Below are 15,501 nucleotides of genomic sequence, written 5' to 3'. Positions count from 1 at the left end.
TCTTTTTGTGACTGGCTTATTTAGTGTAATGTTCTCAAATTTCATCCTTGTTGTAATGTGTGTCAAAATATCCTTTCTTTTCGAGGCTGAATAATATTCCATGTATGTGCAGACCACATTCTGTTGATCGTTTATTCATCGGTAACACTTAGGTTACTTCCACATTTTGGCTGTTTGAAACATGAGTATGCAAATAGCTATTTGAGACCCTGCTTTCAATTTGAGCCCCAGATGTCGGGTTGCTGGATCATTCAGTAGTTCTATTTTTAATTTTTTGAGGAACCTTCACGCTGTTTTCCACAGTGACTACACCATGTTACATTTCTACCAATGGTGCACATGGGTTCCAATTCTTCCACATCCTGGGTTGTTTGTTTGTTTGTTTATTTTTATAGTGGCCATCCTGGTGGGTGTGAGGAGGTGCTGCTGGTTTTAATGCAACCTTCCTCCCATTATTTACTGAGTCCCACCCTAGGTGGGGTTTTATTCGGCTTCTGAGGAACTGATACTCTGAAGTATTACCCGCAGCCTCCAGGACCTTACACTATCTCTAAGTGTCCAGGAGAGACTCACTCTGTGAATTTCAACACTGAAACTTGTCATGGTCAAGGTCATATGTCCACCTTTGCCATAATATGCACTAGGAGGGTCCTGGAGGTGCAGTGACCTCCCAGAAGGGGCACCCAGGAAGAGGACAAAGGAAGGAACTGCAGTGGTCTCCTGGGATATCTATCCAGCCAAGGATGGTTGGCAAATTTTCTCTGTAACAGGTCAGACAGTAAACATTTTAGGCTTTGCAGGCCAGAGGGGTCTCTATCATATCTACGAGATAAATGGATGAGGTAGCTATGTTACAATAACATTTCATAAGCACTAAATTTGAATTTTATATTATTTTCACAGTATGCAATATTATTCTTATTTTGATTTATTTTCAACCATTTGAAAATGTAAAAACCATTTTTAGCCTGTAGATCTGGCCTGCTGGTCTGAGTTGACCAAGCTCAGTTCCAGAACTGATAGTGGTGGCATTGTGAGGGCACAGGGTCCTGCTGGGCTCACAGGGCAGGGTGTTCCCTGAGCCCTTTCAGCCTGATTGTGACCCACTGTGACCTGGATTCTTGACAGCTCAACAGTGAGCCATGCTAGCACTGGCCTTATGTGCCTATTAGCATTGCCCCCAGTCCACACCTTGCTTGGTGGCCTTGCTGATGGCAGTGGAGAGTCCACTGGCACTTGTTGAGAGATTTGTGACTAAAGGTGAGGGATAAGACAGCATGGACTCTGAAGCAGACGTGCTGGGCTGCTGGCTCCACCATTTTCTAAACACCTCCAGAGCCCTACCTCAGCTTTGGCCTGGACAGAGGGTCATGGTCATTCTGGTGGCCCTGAAAGGACTAATCTGGGATCCCCAAGCCCTAAGGCAAGCAGAAGGGAGAGAGGAAGTTCACCCCCTCCCCAAAGTGAGCTAACTTCATGAGGCCAGCAGGGTGCAGACACCACAGGGCACAGCATGGTGCCCCAGAGCCTGGGATTTAATTTCAGCTCCTCTCTGTCATATCATGTGACCTTGGGCAAGTCACTTACACTATCTGCACTTCTGCTTTCTCATCTGTGGAACAGGAATAACCATAGCCCCTAGGGCTGTATTGGGTCACCCGGGTAAAATATGTCAAGAGTTTAGAAGAGTTCTTGGTCCCTCATGAGTACTCAGTCATGGTCACTATTATATATTTTAAGATCCCATTTAATCCACAGTCTATGAGGTAAATACTAGTCTTAGCCCTAACATATAATGAGGGAACTCAAGCACAGAGAGGGTAAGCAACAAGCCCTAGGTCACACAGTTATGACAGGGTGGAGCTGGAGTCTGGAAAGCCAAGCCATAGCCTGCCTAGAGACCTGGAACAGAACGCCTCCCCTTGGGGCTCCCATAGCCCCCCCCACACACACACACACACCTGGCGGCCCTGTGCGTGCTCACACAGGTAACAGTGCCATGGAGCCAGCACAGGAGTGTCTGGGCTGCCACACTGAGCTCCGTTAGCTGCAGGGCCTCAGGCTAGTCACAACCCCTCTCTGCACCTCCATTCTCCCTCTGTAGAAGAGACGTCATGGGCTCCTCCACAGTTCTATGAGCTAACCAGCCTCTGACGTGTCTTTCGCTTTTGGCAACAGTTTCCCCCACCCCAAAACACGCTACCACGAACAGCCTGCCTTCCCACAAGTCACAGAAGACAGAACAGGAGTTTCCATCTAATTTTACCCAGAAGTGTCCTCCTAAGGAAGAGACCACCAGCCTTTCCAACACCACACCAGCACATCTCGGACTGATCATTCCAGCCAGCTCCCCACCCACCCCGGGAGGACAGCAGGCGAGGGCTCATCCCAGCCTCGAGCTCAGGAGAGGTGAGATGCTGTTCGAAGCCAACATCCTGTCCTACCACCATGGCTGGTGTCATGGCATCCTGTAAGTAGAGGCACACCTATGTGTCTGTGTGGGAAGTGAAGTTTACACGAAGCTGGGTCGGGACAACCTGCCCCTCCAGGTGCCATCCCAAACCTCCAGGGGCCCTGCCTCTCTGATGGAAATGCTGCAGGTAACTGTCCTCAAAGAGACAAGCCTCCTGGCACCTGTGTAGGGAACTGACTCTGTGCCTGACCCATAGTAGGCAGTTATAAAATGAAGTGAGAGAAATGAATGCATTACTAGAGAAATGAATAAATGTAGGGACTGCCTACTCCAATCTATGGGGACACAGCGGCAGACAAGGCCCAGTCCTCACAGGCTCACCGTCCTCCCTACGCCCGGCTCCCTGACTCCCAGCCCAGGCACTCTCTCCACTGAGACAGCAAAGAGGCCCCGCTGACCTGGGCCCTGCTCAGACCCTCTGGGAAAGACATGAGCTGCACTGGGCGGTGGGCTGGCCTGCAACATGTGTGTACTTTCCACTCCTTCCCGGCAGGGTTGCAGCATTAATTATTAGTGATGAAATAATTGACGTTCATTCATGTGCCCGTCATCCATGGGGGAGTGGGTCCAGCATTAATCAGTTCATCTCTGGGTGATTGATTCATTAAAGCTGAGCTTTTATGAGACACCCTCGGGTGGCAAACCACACTTTCCTGGGGTGGAGGCAAGGGGCAGGAAGGGATGCCTTTTTCAGTGCTGACTCCTGGGGAGAACCGGGGTGCAGTACATGGCCCTGTACTGCAGCATGGCACTGGGCACCACCCCGCTGGATTGACACTGCCTTGGCCTGTCCCAGGGCAGTCGCTTGTGTCTGAGGCTCTGCTGCACCATGAAGTCTGCACACTCGGGCCAAATGACAGGCTTTTGAAAATGCTATTGCATGAATCACCTGTGGGGCATGAAATGTTCTTAAATGGGAGGAAAACAACAAAGGTGTGGCCAGGAGTGCAAATCTGGCCAGGAGCACTAGCTTCTGGTCTTAGCCCAGGCTGGGCCTCGTCCTAGGTCCTACTGGCCCCCTCGGCCACCAGTGCTTGAGCAGGAAATGCTGGAGCAGTCAGACTTCTCACCTCAGACTGGAGCCCCTTCACTCATTTAACAAGTGGGAGTTTGGCACTGATTTTGTCCCAGCCTCAGGACAGTGGACTCAGTGCCCCTAGAGTCCAGGCTTGCAGGCTCAAGGAGTGACCGTGCAGGTGAAATGGGGAGAGGAGTTCTGTAAGCCTTGGCAGCCAGGGCTCTGACTCCATAGCTTTGAGGGTGAATCACAGTCAGCAAGCGAAGAGGGGAGGAAGGGAGTTCTGGGTGAGGAAGGGCGTCTGGGAGGCACAGAGGTGAAGGCAGTGAGCTGTGGTAGGAACTGCAGGCCAAGCCCGAACACGGAGACCAGGAGCCTGTGGGCTCCAGTGGGGAGGTCAGCAGTGGGCCCGGGACACTTGTGGGCCCATTAACCAGCAGACTTCTTTCTGGACTATGGGGCCCTGGAAGGGTTTCATACAGGGGAGAGACTGGGTCCCCTAAGTTTTGCTTAAAGCATTACCCAAGAGAGGCAGGAGAATGTCATAGGCAAGTTTGGGAAAAAGACCCTCGGTGATGCCTTAACCACACTGCTGGTCTGCAGCTGCCAACACCAAATAAATGAAGGGGACAGACCCAGCCATCCCCCAAAGGCAGGACTTACTAAACAGGCCTGATGCCCCCCCCTAGGGGGTAAAGTGCCTGAAGGCACAGTTCTCATAAATTGAGACCATCAGGGAACACTCCAGGGCTGACTCCAGCAAGCCATTTATGTTGTTTGTGTTGAGATGGCCCTTTCCCTCTAGGGAAAGGACAACACCTCAGAGGGTCCTCAGAGTGGCTCCCCTGGCAGGGAGGTGCAGAAGCCGTCTCAGCCAGTGTGGAGAACCCGCCTGCCCAGGAGCTCTGTGGCCCAGGAATGACAGGCAACCTCCTGGGAGCCTCATCTGTGGGTGGGGATAAAGGCAATGACTTACCTTCCTTACGGGATTCCTTTGAGAAGTGAGATGACACCTGCACACCAGCACTGAGCCTGACAACTCTCAGTCCTCTGAGGCCTGGGACAGTACCCTACCTGACAAATGAGAGGGTTCCCCGCTCAGTGGCCTACATCAAGGGAATGGGCTCAAGGCAACCCAGGGCTCTCTGTCCTTGAGACCCGAAGCCCAAAGTTTCTTAGAGGGTGGCGATGTCGATCAGACTCACATACTCCACCCCAACCCCAACACACACACACACACACACACACGCACGCACGCACGCACACACACACACGCACGCACGCACACACACACACACATGCACGCACAAGTGTCCCAGGGCCAGGGAAAACCTTCTTTTCCCACCTGGGACCCTGGAGCCTGCCTTATGCTTCATCTGAAGGTCCTGCAGTAATGAGGACGGGAGTGAGCACCACAAACCCAGCACCCACACTCCTCATCGGGACAAAAACTGGAATTAGCACCCAGGAATCACTATATCTTCAGCCCCATTCCTGGGGCTGGAAGGGAAAACACAGGTCTGAGAGGTGCTGTGCAGGGGAGTCTACTGGGAGCCAAAATTGACTGAACAGGCCAGTGGGGAAGGCGAGAGGGCAGAACAGGAACCTGCATGGAGTGTGGAGCCGACGCGACCGCCCGCTGCAAAAAGCCACGGAAGCTGATGGGCCACCCTCCTGCCACAACCCCCATCTGCTCCTGCACCCCACCGCAGGGATCTAGTGAGTATACCCACCTCCTCTGGATGCTGCTCCCCCCTCCAGAGGACAGGGGCGGGACACTGAAAACTCCCTGTAATTGGGCTGGGGGGCAAGTAGTGAGGGCTCCTTCTGAAATCCTCTCTGTTTCCCTTGCCCCTGATACCTCTGCCTCTGTGGAGGTCTGAGAATTCATCTGGAAAATCCCAGCGGCAAACGTTTTCTGTGTGCATTTTCTCAGCACCTCCATGGGTCTTCGCCCACATCAAATTCTCTGGGAGTCTTCCGTGACCTTAGACAGGTCCCCATTCCTGTTCATAGAATGGCCACTGCAAGTGGGACCGACTTGCAAATAGGCACCCCCAGGTGTCCCCTATCGGAATGGCATACTTGGTAGGAGGAGGACTGGGGGGCAGCTGAGGGGCTTCTGAAGGTCCTCTCTGCGATGCAGCCCAAGCAGCAGCCCCCAGCTCTCCTCCACCTCACAGCGGCTTTCCCTCCCACTTCCCCTTCATGGCCCCCAGTCCCCTGGGCTCAAGGCCCTGAGATTCTTCTGAGAACATTGAAGGGAGCGGAGGCAGCATCTGGAAGGCCACAGGCTCAACTGCTCCCCTTGAATAGCCAGCTATGAGGCCTCCAGAAAGATGCTCTATTTTCCTGAGCCTTAACTTCCTCGTCAGTAAAATGAGCACAGCTCACCTGCTTAGCAGGGAGAGTGTCAAGATTAACCAGATGGTGTTGTAAACTACACTCTCTCATGGCAGTAAGTTCTTAACAAATGTTAGTTAGCATCATCATCATCATGGCCTCTGAATATTAACTAAATAAATGAGAAAAAAGAGGGGTTCCAGAGGAGGCCTCAGAGGAAGGGCGGCTCCCTGCCTGGGCACCCGGAACCATCCTTAACAAAGGAACATGCTGGAAAACAGCTACAGCAAAACCACAGAGACCAACCCTATTTATAAGCACCTCAATGCTCACAGTAAACCGAGCCTCCGGGCACCGTTGTAGATGCTGTTATTGCCCCTATTCTATAAGTGAGACCTTAGGCCAGACTGTGTTCGCAAAACAAGGCCAGCTGGCCCCAAGCCTGTATTTTCAGTGCCTGTTCTCGATGAGGTGGTCAGTCTTCCTCCTCCACAACTACAGGTCCTAGAGGTGAGGCCATCGGCTTCTGCCCCAACTCTGCTTTGCCCGATCCATTGTCTATTTTCCCAGAACTAGAGAGGGAGTGGGGATGGCTGTCCCCGTCTTCGGAGAAAGGAGCAGCTCACTGCCCAGATGCTGTTGGTACGCCAGGCTGGAGTCAGGGAGCAATCCCCTCCCAACTAAAAGCCAAGAAAACTTGAGCCCTATCTTTTCTTTCTTTCAGGAAGGCCCCAAACAGCCACATCTGCTCTTACCCCTCTCTCCTAGGCAGACTGGTGGCTGTAAGTGACTTTGGAGACAAGTCCTGGGAATAAATCCCAGCTCTGCTATTAATCAGTTATGCCACCTTCAGTGAATGGCTTCCTTGACCTTAATTTTTTTCGTCTATAAAATGACACCTATTCCCCAGGCTGCTGTGAGGACTAAACTGAGATGATACATGATCTCCCAGCGCATAGCAAATGTTTAGTGAGTGACTGAACAAGTGACCAGATGATACCATACCACCTTCAAAGTGCTTTGACTTTGAGGCTGCAGGGACACCGTGGGGACCCCGGCATTGATTGTGCAGAGCAAGGCACTGAGGGCAACCACACAGACCACAGAAATGGTCTTTGTGGCCATCCATTCCCAGCTCAGCTCACCTAGCACCCGCTCAGCATGAGGGTAATCACAGGTTCTAACTGCAGGGATACCACCAGCAGTACCTAGATTTAAAAATGTAACTATACCAATCAACAAGTCCAAATTGGCCAAGTGCATCACCTCTTGATGAGGAAGAAAATGAAAATGGCAAGAAATACACGCAGCCAACCATGTAGGCGCCTTGCACAACCTCACCGTCTCGATACCCACACAGTCTCACACTCACTCACACAATCTCAGAGACAGCCAAGCACACACCCCAAACTCACACACAGCCAATCATACACAGCCACAGTCACGGTCACACACACCCCCTCCTGAGTCTCAGTAGACAGTCAGACCTACGGTTACAAGTAGCGCATCACTCAACCTCACCCACAATCCCCCCACTCCCACGCACAGCCATCCCCACACCTGCCAGCCAAGTGCACTGAGAGCCCCTGTTTGTGCCCCAGGCCTCATATAGCAGCCAGCCCCTCTCGCAAAGCTCATGGTGATTTGTTCTTTGCTTAGAACATCCTAATGAAGCCTAGTAAATGGGCTGGGGTTGCTCCCAGGGCCTCTCCCCATAAGAAGGGTGTTTTGTTTCTGCTTCTTTGCCGACAAGTGCACTTTCCTCAACCCCTGGCAGTGTCCAGGGCTTGACGGCAGCCTACGGGCACTCCTCACTCCCCTCTCCTGCCCCTGCCCTTGCAGGTCGGCTCAGCAGCTGCAGGGCTTAATGAGGTGGAACGGCCTGCCAGGCCCCTTGAGGCTTCTAGCAAGGGAGCCAACAGGGCCTTGCAGAGGGCGTGCTAGGCCAGACTGAGTTCCAAGTAGATCAGGAGCCCAGCCTCATGCAGGAGCTGCCAGAGCCCCTCCCCAGGCCCCATGCTAGGGCTGCAATAGAGACCCTCAGTCTGCCTGTCTGGTAAGTGGGAGAAGTGAGGGGAGGGCATGGTGCTGCCCATCAAGGGTTCCCCAGACCCCAGCACTCTTTCCCTACCCAGTCCTGACCCCCACTAAGTTTCTGAGGACCCAGGGCATGTCTGAAGGTCAGCCAACAGTGAGTCTGGCATGGTGGGTTCTCATGAACCACAGTGGGAGGGTGGTCGAGACATGTGAGGCAAGCGGGGCAGCAGCCTGTCTCTGTCTGGCCCTGCCTGGCCCATTAGTCCTATGGGAGGCCTGAAGAAGGTCAGAAGGCCCAGAGCAGGAGGGCTCTGCGTTAGAGGCCCTGGGTGGCCTGGGTGGCGGGGGGGCCATAGGAGGCTTGTTCTCAAAGCCTGCAGTGGGGCTCCAGGGGCGTCCCCAAGGAAAGGTGGGGCTCCCCGGCCAGGTCCACTGGGAAGCTAAGAGGAGAGAACGGGAAAGAGTCACGGGGAGAAAAGGACTGAGGACTGAGTGAGCAGGAAGGCACGGGGAAGCCAGCGAGCACAGACGCACAGGTCGTGACCCTACTGGAGAGCACCCAGCCCTGGGACAGGAGTGTGTCTGCCCACACTGCCTCGCAGGAAGAGTAACTGTCATCCACCACGCCCTAGGGGGCCCAGCTGCCACAGGGACACATGCCAGCACCAGGCAGCAGAGCCCCACACAAGGACCACATCTGCCAGCCCAGTGGCCTTGTGACCCAGACCCACCCTGGGGCTACTGTAGAACCCATGGACAACCCCAGAAGGGCCCCCAGAGCTTCTCAGTATCCGAGCAGCAGAGGCACCTGTGGGGACTCCTGTGCTGCCTCCCCAGTGGCTGCCCACAGACACTCCAGAGCCGGGGTGGGGCAGGAGCTGGGTCAAGGGCCTAGCCCACCTGCTCTGACTGCCTAAGATTTTCTGGAAAGACCACATATGACCCAAAAAATCCAAGCAGCCCTACTGGCTCCGTAGGGTCTCAGGTGAAGGGCTGCCATCTCCCCAGGGGAACAGGTGGACCAGCCATGGCACCTGGGCTCAAATGCCCTGGGTGCCTGTCCCAACTGTGTGACTTCAGGCAAGCTCTGAGCCTTTCTGAGCTTGATTCCAAGCCCTGGAAAATGAAGAACAAACCATTTCCCAGAAAAGCACAGCATTCTGTGAGCATCATGTCACATCTGCAGTTGCAACTGAACTGTGGTTACTACTAAACCCATTACCTACCACCAGTGACAACCCTTACAGCAAAGGACAATTAGCACGCTCTCAGCATTGTTTAGCTTTCTACCCCAAGATGTTAGTGTCCTCTGGGCTCCAGCCATCTGGGTACATGGAGATGGGCATGGGAATCAGGGGGACTGCAGCCTCCTAGGTTTTATACATTTCCTTCCAGGGATGAGGGCTTAAACCAGCACTTTTGAATGATGATAGACAATAGACTTAGCCTTGGTGAAACATAACTATTCTCGAGACTGGAAGGGTAAACAAATGCGTAATTCATGACTTTGCTAATTGTCCTTCATTTTGATCTCCTGCCATTTCCCTAGATTCTCTGACTGACACCGTGCTTGTGGCAAGGACTCAGAGAGTGCCGGGAGCAAGCCACGAGGCAACGGACATCAAAGCCAGACACCCGACTCACCCCCCAGCCGCCCCTCCGGCCCCCACCCCCCAGACATTACACAAGGCGGGAAGCCCGTGGAACTCAATCTTTTATTTTCTTAAACTGTACACAAATGTAAAATACTTTAACAGCAAGTCTATGGGAAAAATTGTTTGGTTTTAAATTATTATGAAACAGAACCTAAGGGGAGCTTTATTAAATAAACACAAAGATGGGGATTTCAGGATACACACCTGCATTCTACCACAGTCGCTTTTACTCTACCTTCTGGGTGTGTGAGGATAGAAAAGACTCATCAAACTGAATAAACAAAATCTATTTATACCCTGAAACGCTGGCAGGCCACTCAAGGGATTGTTCAGAACGTCCACCTCATATAAGGTGGCCTTACCATCTAATAAAAATTAAAACTGATCTGTTGGCCTCTTTGGTTCCAAAATTATGTATAATACATTTAACTGTATTTTGCTGCTATAAAAATAACTTCTTTTTTCAAATGGCAGTTTCTGACTAATCATGCAACTAAATCAGTGCAAACATTAAAAGCAATCATTCGCTTTAAAAAGAAGCAAAGGATTTCATTTCAAGTATAAAAAATATAAAAAGAGTCGTACAAGTCCAGTTTTGTCTAGTGTGGGTCAACCCTTTAAATTGCATAGTTCATATGGCACTTGAGACACCTCAGGGGTGAGCAAGTTCAGTGCCCTGCCAAGGGCCACTTCTGGACACATGCAGATGGGCAAGTGCTATATCATGTGCATTCAGGCAAGTCTGCAGGTGCTAGAAAGGGCTGGCAGGCAGGCGAGCGGGCGGGGGCCGTGTCCATGGCCAGCCAGCCCTGATGGCCAGGGCCCACACTGACAACTTCTGCAAAGCAGCTGAAAGCCCTCCCCACCTCTCCAAGCAAGACCAGCTGAACTGCTCCCCCCCCCCTCCATCCAGCAGCGCCAGAATGCCTTCGCTCCACCACTTCTCCCTCTGGGCTCATCCCTTTGCTAGGGGCCATTTCCACCCCTCAACCAGTCCTAGAGGAATGTCCCCAGTAAAGGACAAAGATTGCAGCATTTTTCTTCCCATTTAGAACAATCCAGGTTTTAACTTAAAAGCTCACACCTGGTAGAAAAGTCCCTTTTTCAATTATACAGCTGGAAAGAATGACGTGTCAACTGCTAGCAACCATTTAAAGCATCAAATTAAGACCATTCTCTTCTCCCTTCCTCCCCACCCCAAAAACAAACACACACATTAAGTCACTCCAAGGACCCCAGCAACAGTCAAAGGGTCACTGCCACTGCTCCATGGTCTCTGGCTGGTTGTGTGCTTTTTGGGGCTTTCCCTCTGGGAGGGAAAGGAGAGGCTTCCCGGTCCTGCAGGAGGAAGGATCCAGGCAGCAGAGGAAACCAACAGGTTAGAGCCAGGAGATGCTGAGCACAGTGGGCCACACACTCCACCTGCCAGCATGCTCCCCACCCCCACACCTGCTTTCCTCGTGGTGGCTCTGGTGTGCGTGCTCCCATGCGCACGCTCTCTTCCTCTTCCTCTCTTTCTGTGTGTATGTCACTGTGTGTTTGTGTGTCTGGCTGTCTTTGTGCTTTTATAAGTGCTCCAAAGGCGCGATTCAGAGTGGCCAGGCTAGCTGGTGGGAATGGTGGCTGCCCACCCCTTTCTCTCCAACCGACAGGCATTTGTAGCTAAGCTGCCACTTGTCATTGCATCCATTTGCTGGTATCCAGGAGGCTGCTGTGTGGGTGGCAGGGTGCGTCTGGCTGTGCGTGTCTACGTGTGCATTTTAAAGTATTTCATGTCATTTGAGGGTTCTTGCTCTGCTTTTGACTGATTGCTGGATGAAGTAATAGAAAAATATTTCAGGTTTCACCCTGGCACCTTGTGGGCAGCGCAACTGAACAGCAACACTCAACCTGCCACATAACTCCCTTCCCATAGGGGTTGCAAGAAGCCCATCCAGGTCTGTCCTGGCATGCCACCACCATGGTCCTGCTGTGTCAGGCACAGCCACATTCCTCCACAATCATGTTGGGCACATCCCGCTTGACGATGTTGTACTCATCATCGAAGTAGAGCATGGACATGGTACTCAGCTTGGTGGGGATGCAGCAGGAGTTCACTGTGCCAGGATTCAGACCCCGCATGCGGTACTGGTTCACCACCGCTGTGTGGAAGGAGGAGGCTGAACCTGGAACCCCCGCCAGGTAGGCTGGGCAGCTGCCCTCACAGTAGTTCCCATAGTAGCCGGTGGGCGCGATGATCCAGTCGTTCCAGCCGATGAGGCGGAAGTCAATGAAGAACTGTTGCCTGCAACAGAGGTTGGTCCGGCCATCGCACTCCAGGCCCCGCTTGCGGATGCGGTGCCTGCTATCACCCAGCCGCGCCTGCACAACCACGAAGGGACGGTGCGACTCCTCACTGGGGTCCACGAACACGGGCACTACAGCCAGCTCCTGGCAGCCATCACACTGCACGTCTAGGCTGAGTCGCCGCTCGCCCCGCTCAAACAAAGACTGGATGGCTTCTCTGAGGGGGAAGGTGTGCCAGCCGCTGCGCTTGAGGTCAACCTTCTTCTCGACCACATTCCACCGGTCGCCGTGGCCCTGCTCCTGGTAGTACACCTTGACCCGCACCTTCCGTCGGCTGCCCTTCTCCAGAACATAGGGCAGCAGCTTCAGGTAGAGCCACAGGCTGGCCTGCACCACAAACAGGTTCTGGTTGCCTTCATTGGAGATGAAGAAGTAGAGGCGGATGCGGGAGGAGGCAAGGCCATCTGCGGAGAAGCGGGAGAGCAGGCCAAGTTAATTCAAGGAGAACACGAGGCAATGGGGGAAGAGAGGTTGCTGCATGGTGCTGGAATGCTAACTCGCCAGCAGCTGGAAGACGTTATTGACCAGAAATACCGTTCCTGGGGCCAAGTACTCTGACTATAACCTGGGAGAAGCAGAGAAAATCGTTTCCAATTGAGAAACGTGGACCAGGTTGGAGCTGAATGGTCCAGGCCTATAAAATTCTGCCTCACCTCTCCCAGGCCAGGGCTCCCTGGAGACGAGCTGTCAGGCCTCAAAGTTCCACAGAGGAACTTGTCAGGAGGCCAAGATCTTAACAAATTGTTATAGGTAACTGTGAAATCTAAAAAACAAACCCAGCATCATACTGAAAATTTGGGGGCAAGTTGTTTTAGTAAAGTGTGTGTGTGTGTTGTGTATTTTGTTGGGGGGGGGTTAACTTAGGGCATTGCAAAATCCAGCGGAGCCACCTACTGCCTCTTTCCATGTTTACCTAAGCATGATCTGATCTAACCCCCAGTGGGACCTCCACTGCAAACAAGCAAAGCCTACTCATATTTCCCACACATGAAAGTGTGCTTTGCAGACTGCAAAATGCAGCCCTCATTTCTGAGCAGTTAGTTCCAAGACACAGGACATTCAGCTGAAACTTGAGGTCCACTGCTTTGATGAGACCCGGGCTCCTCATTAATGGCACATTCAAAATCTCCAAGGAAAAAGGAAACTGGCTTGTTAGTTTTCTCAATAACTCGGCTCAACAGAAGAGAGTCCATGCCAACCAAGAGATGACTTCTCTCTCACCCTCGCATCCTACATTTCAGCAACTCTTCTCTCTGACAATATCTACTTTTTTTTTTCAGGTAGAACAAATAAAGCAACTGTATGGCCACGGCTGGTTTTATCAAACCTCCTACCAGTATCCCCCCACCACAGTCCCCTTCTCAGGCCCCGGCCGCCTTCTCTAATCACACTGACATCTGACTTTGAAATAGAGGAAAGTGCAGCCTTAAAAGCTGGTCTTGGACGAGCTGCCTGTGACCTGAATCTGTTATTTATAAGTCAAAGAGCTGGCTCCACTAAACGGACCAGAAATGTAACAGCCCCCGCTGTCATTTTGTGCCACCAGGACCAAAAGGCCTCCTCGACCTTCCAGAATCACATTTCTACTCTGGGCCCCAAAGCACCTTTTAATCCAAGCTCTAATTGCATGTCTAGCTTCCCCACTCCTCCGACAGCTAAAACAGCAACGTGTTTCTTTCTAAGCACAGACCAGCCCCGATTATCTCTGCTTTTCTCCACACCCGGCCATGCAAAACTTTTCATCCCTTTTCATCCCCTGGCTGCACCAGCCCAGTCTGCCCGCTGCCTAAGAGGATGGCGGGCATTTGCGGCCTGGGACACAACTGTCCCCTACCCTAGGCTTCCTGCCCACCCCCACCCTGACCATACAGGCTTTCTCCCCACTGAGACCAACTCCGCAGTGCCCTCCCGCGCAAAAGGGGCCGAGCCCCAGGCACAAAAGCCAGTCTGGCTCACTGAAGTCCTGAAAAGGACAGCGGAGTTGCAAACACTTGCAGCATTGCAACGCAGGCACATTTTTCTCCTTCTTTTAAAGTTCAGAAAGGGGTTTTTTTTTTTCTTTTTTTCTTTCTCTCTTTCTTTCTTTCTTTCTTGATTTTTATATTTAGACAGTGGTAGAAATTTGCAATCCAGGGCCAAAGGAAAGGGCTCCTACTTTTTGTTAACTATATACAAACTCGGTGGCTCTCAGGCAAGGAAGCTGCTGCCGCTGCCAGGCAAGCCCAAAGACATGGGGTTGTCCTGAGCCGCGTCTTTCCCTGCGTAAATGATGGGACCTGTTGAGACTCTTGCCTTCTGCCTGATTCCGGTGCCCACACAATCGGAAGAGAGGTTGCCTAGCTCTCCCTACTGAGGCTTCAGCAATCCTGGCAAGCCCACGCCGCCTGGTGATGGAAGCGGCCCTGGGGCGCCTCTCTCTCTCTCTCTCTCTCTTTCTCTCACTCTCTCTCTTTAACACACACACACATTCACACACACACACACTCTCACACACACACACACACACAATCCTCCGGCCCACGGATATCAACAAGCACACACATCTCCAACCACAGTGTTAAGCCTACACTCCGACCGTGGGAAACAAAAACATTAAGCAATCACCAAGCAAGTGCCCGTAGAGCCAGGGCTGCACGCAACGGCCGGGAGGGGGACGCGCGCTCAGAGTCGCTGGGGTCGGATTCTGGGGATCAGGAGGGCAAGGCGTACAGCCGCGGGGGCAGGAAAAGCGGGGAGGAATCTGCCCCTTACGTTAGGAAGACGGCAAACGGGACAGCGATCATTGGGCCAGAGGCGAGCAGTCGGGCCCGGAGTCCGGGTCTGGGAGGGTGCGCTGGCTGCAGCGGCCAGAGCGGACAGGGAGAAGCGAGTGGGGGAGGGAGCGAAGGCCACGGCTAGCCGCCCGCAGATCCGACCCACCTGTCTCAGCAAAGCTGATGATCTCAGAGACGCGCTCCTGGCCGTCGGCGCCCGGGCTAGCGTGGCCGTCGAGGTGCGGGATCTCCACACGGCCGTCCTCGCGAACCTTGCCTGCATGCAGCTTTCGCAGAGCCGTGACCATGGCGGCCTTGGGCACAGCGTGCGTGATGTTGGGCCGGCCCCGCATCTGCAGGCGGCTCAAGATGTGCCGCTTTACCGCTTCCAGGAAGTCGCCGTCCACCCGCCCCAGCTCCTCCGGCCGCCGGAAGCCGCCGCACGACGTGCAGGTCTCTTGCGAGCCGCCCGAAGCTCCGGGCGGCGGGGGCGGCGGCGGAGCGGCGGGTGACGGCGGGGGCGTGGGCGAGCCCCAGGCCTCGGGCCCCAGCCAGCCGGCCGCCAAGAGCAAAAGGCAGGCGGCCCTCAGCGCCCCACCGGGCAGCCCGTCCATGGTGCGCCGCTGGCGACAAGGGCGCTCGCCGCGAGGCGAGGCAAGCCGAACGGAGCGCAGGGCCGGGCTCTGGGCTCCGGGCGCACCGCCCCTCCCCGCCCCCGCCCGAGCCCGCCCGGGCCTCCGCCCGCCCGCCGGGAGGGCCGCCGCTGGCTCACAGGGGGAGGGAGCCGGCCGGGCCGCGGGGTTTCCGCGCGGTGGGGAAGGGGCGCCGAGGGCCGCGGAGGCGCGGGGGACGAAGCGGGAGCCGGAGGTCACTGCC

General features: G+C 53.8%; 1 protein-coding gene across 1 annotated transcript; it reads right to left on the bottom strand.

The window, feature by feature from the left end:
- Window positions 1–9,595: 9,595 nt before the first annotated feature.
- INHBB (inhibin subunit beta B) lies at window positions 9,596–15,295 on the bottom strand. Its single transcript, XM_066232788.1, has 2 exons — window positions 14,792–15,295; window positions 9,596–12,276 (listed from the first exon to the last, which is right to left on the bottom strand). The coding sequence occupies exons 1-2, from the start codon at window positions 15,237–15,239 to the stop codon at window positions 11,501–11,503; spliced, it is 1,224 nt and encodes a 407-aa protein (XP_066088885.1). The 5' UTR covers window positions 15,240–15,295; the 3' UTR covers window positions 9,596–11,500.
- Window positions 15,296–15,501: the final 206 nt, after the last annotated feature.

The sequence above is a fragment of the Saccopteryx bilineata genome, chromosome 5 (assembly GCF_036850765.1).
Source record: "Saccopteryx bilineata isolate mSacBil1 chromosome 5, mSacBil1_pri_phased_curated, whole genome shotgun sequence".
In the NCBI taxonomy this organism is placed as follows: domain Eukaryota; kingdom Metazoa; phylum Chordata; class Mammalia; order Chiroptera; family Emballonuridae; genus Saccopteryx; species Saccopteryx bilineata.
The sequence above is the reverse complement of the archived record's forward strand: the minus strand, read 5'-3'. Positions and strand labels throughout refer to the sequence as shown.

Bases quoted from the DNA above. Each gene is read 5' to 3' on its own strand.
- INHBB (XM_066232788.1), bottom strand. From the start codon at position 15,239: ATGGACGGGCTGCCCGGTGGGGCGCTGAGGGCCGCCTGCCTTTTGCTC. The intron at 12,277-14,791 runs GTGGGTCGGATC...GCTTCTCCGCAG, and splicing joins CATCAGCTTTGCTGAGACAG to ATGGCCTTGCCTCCTCCCGC.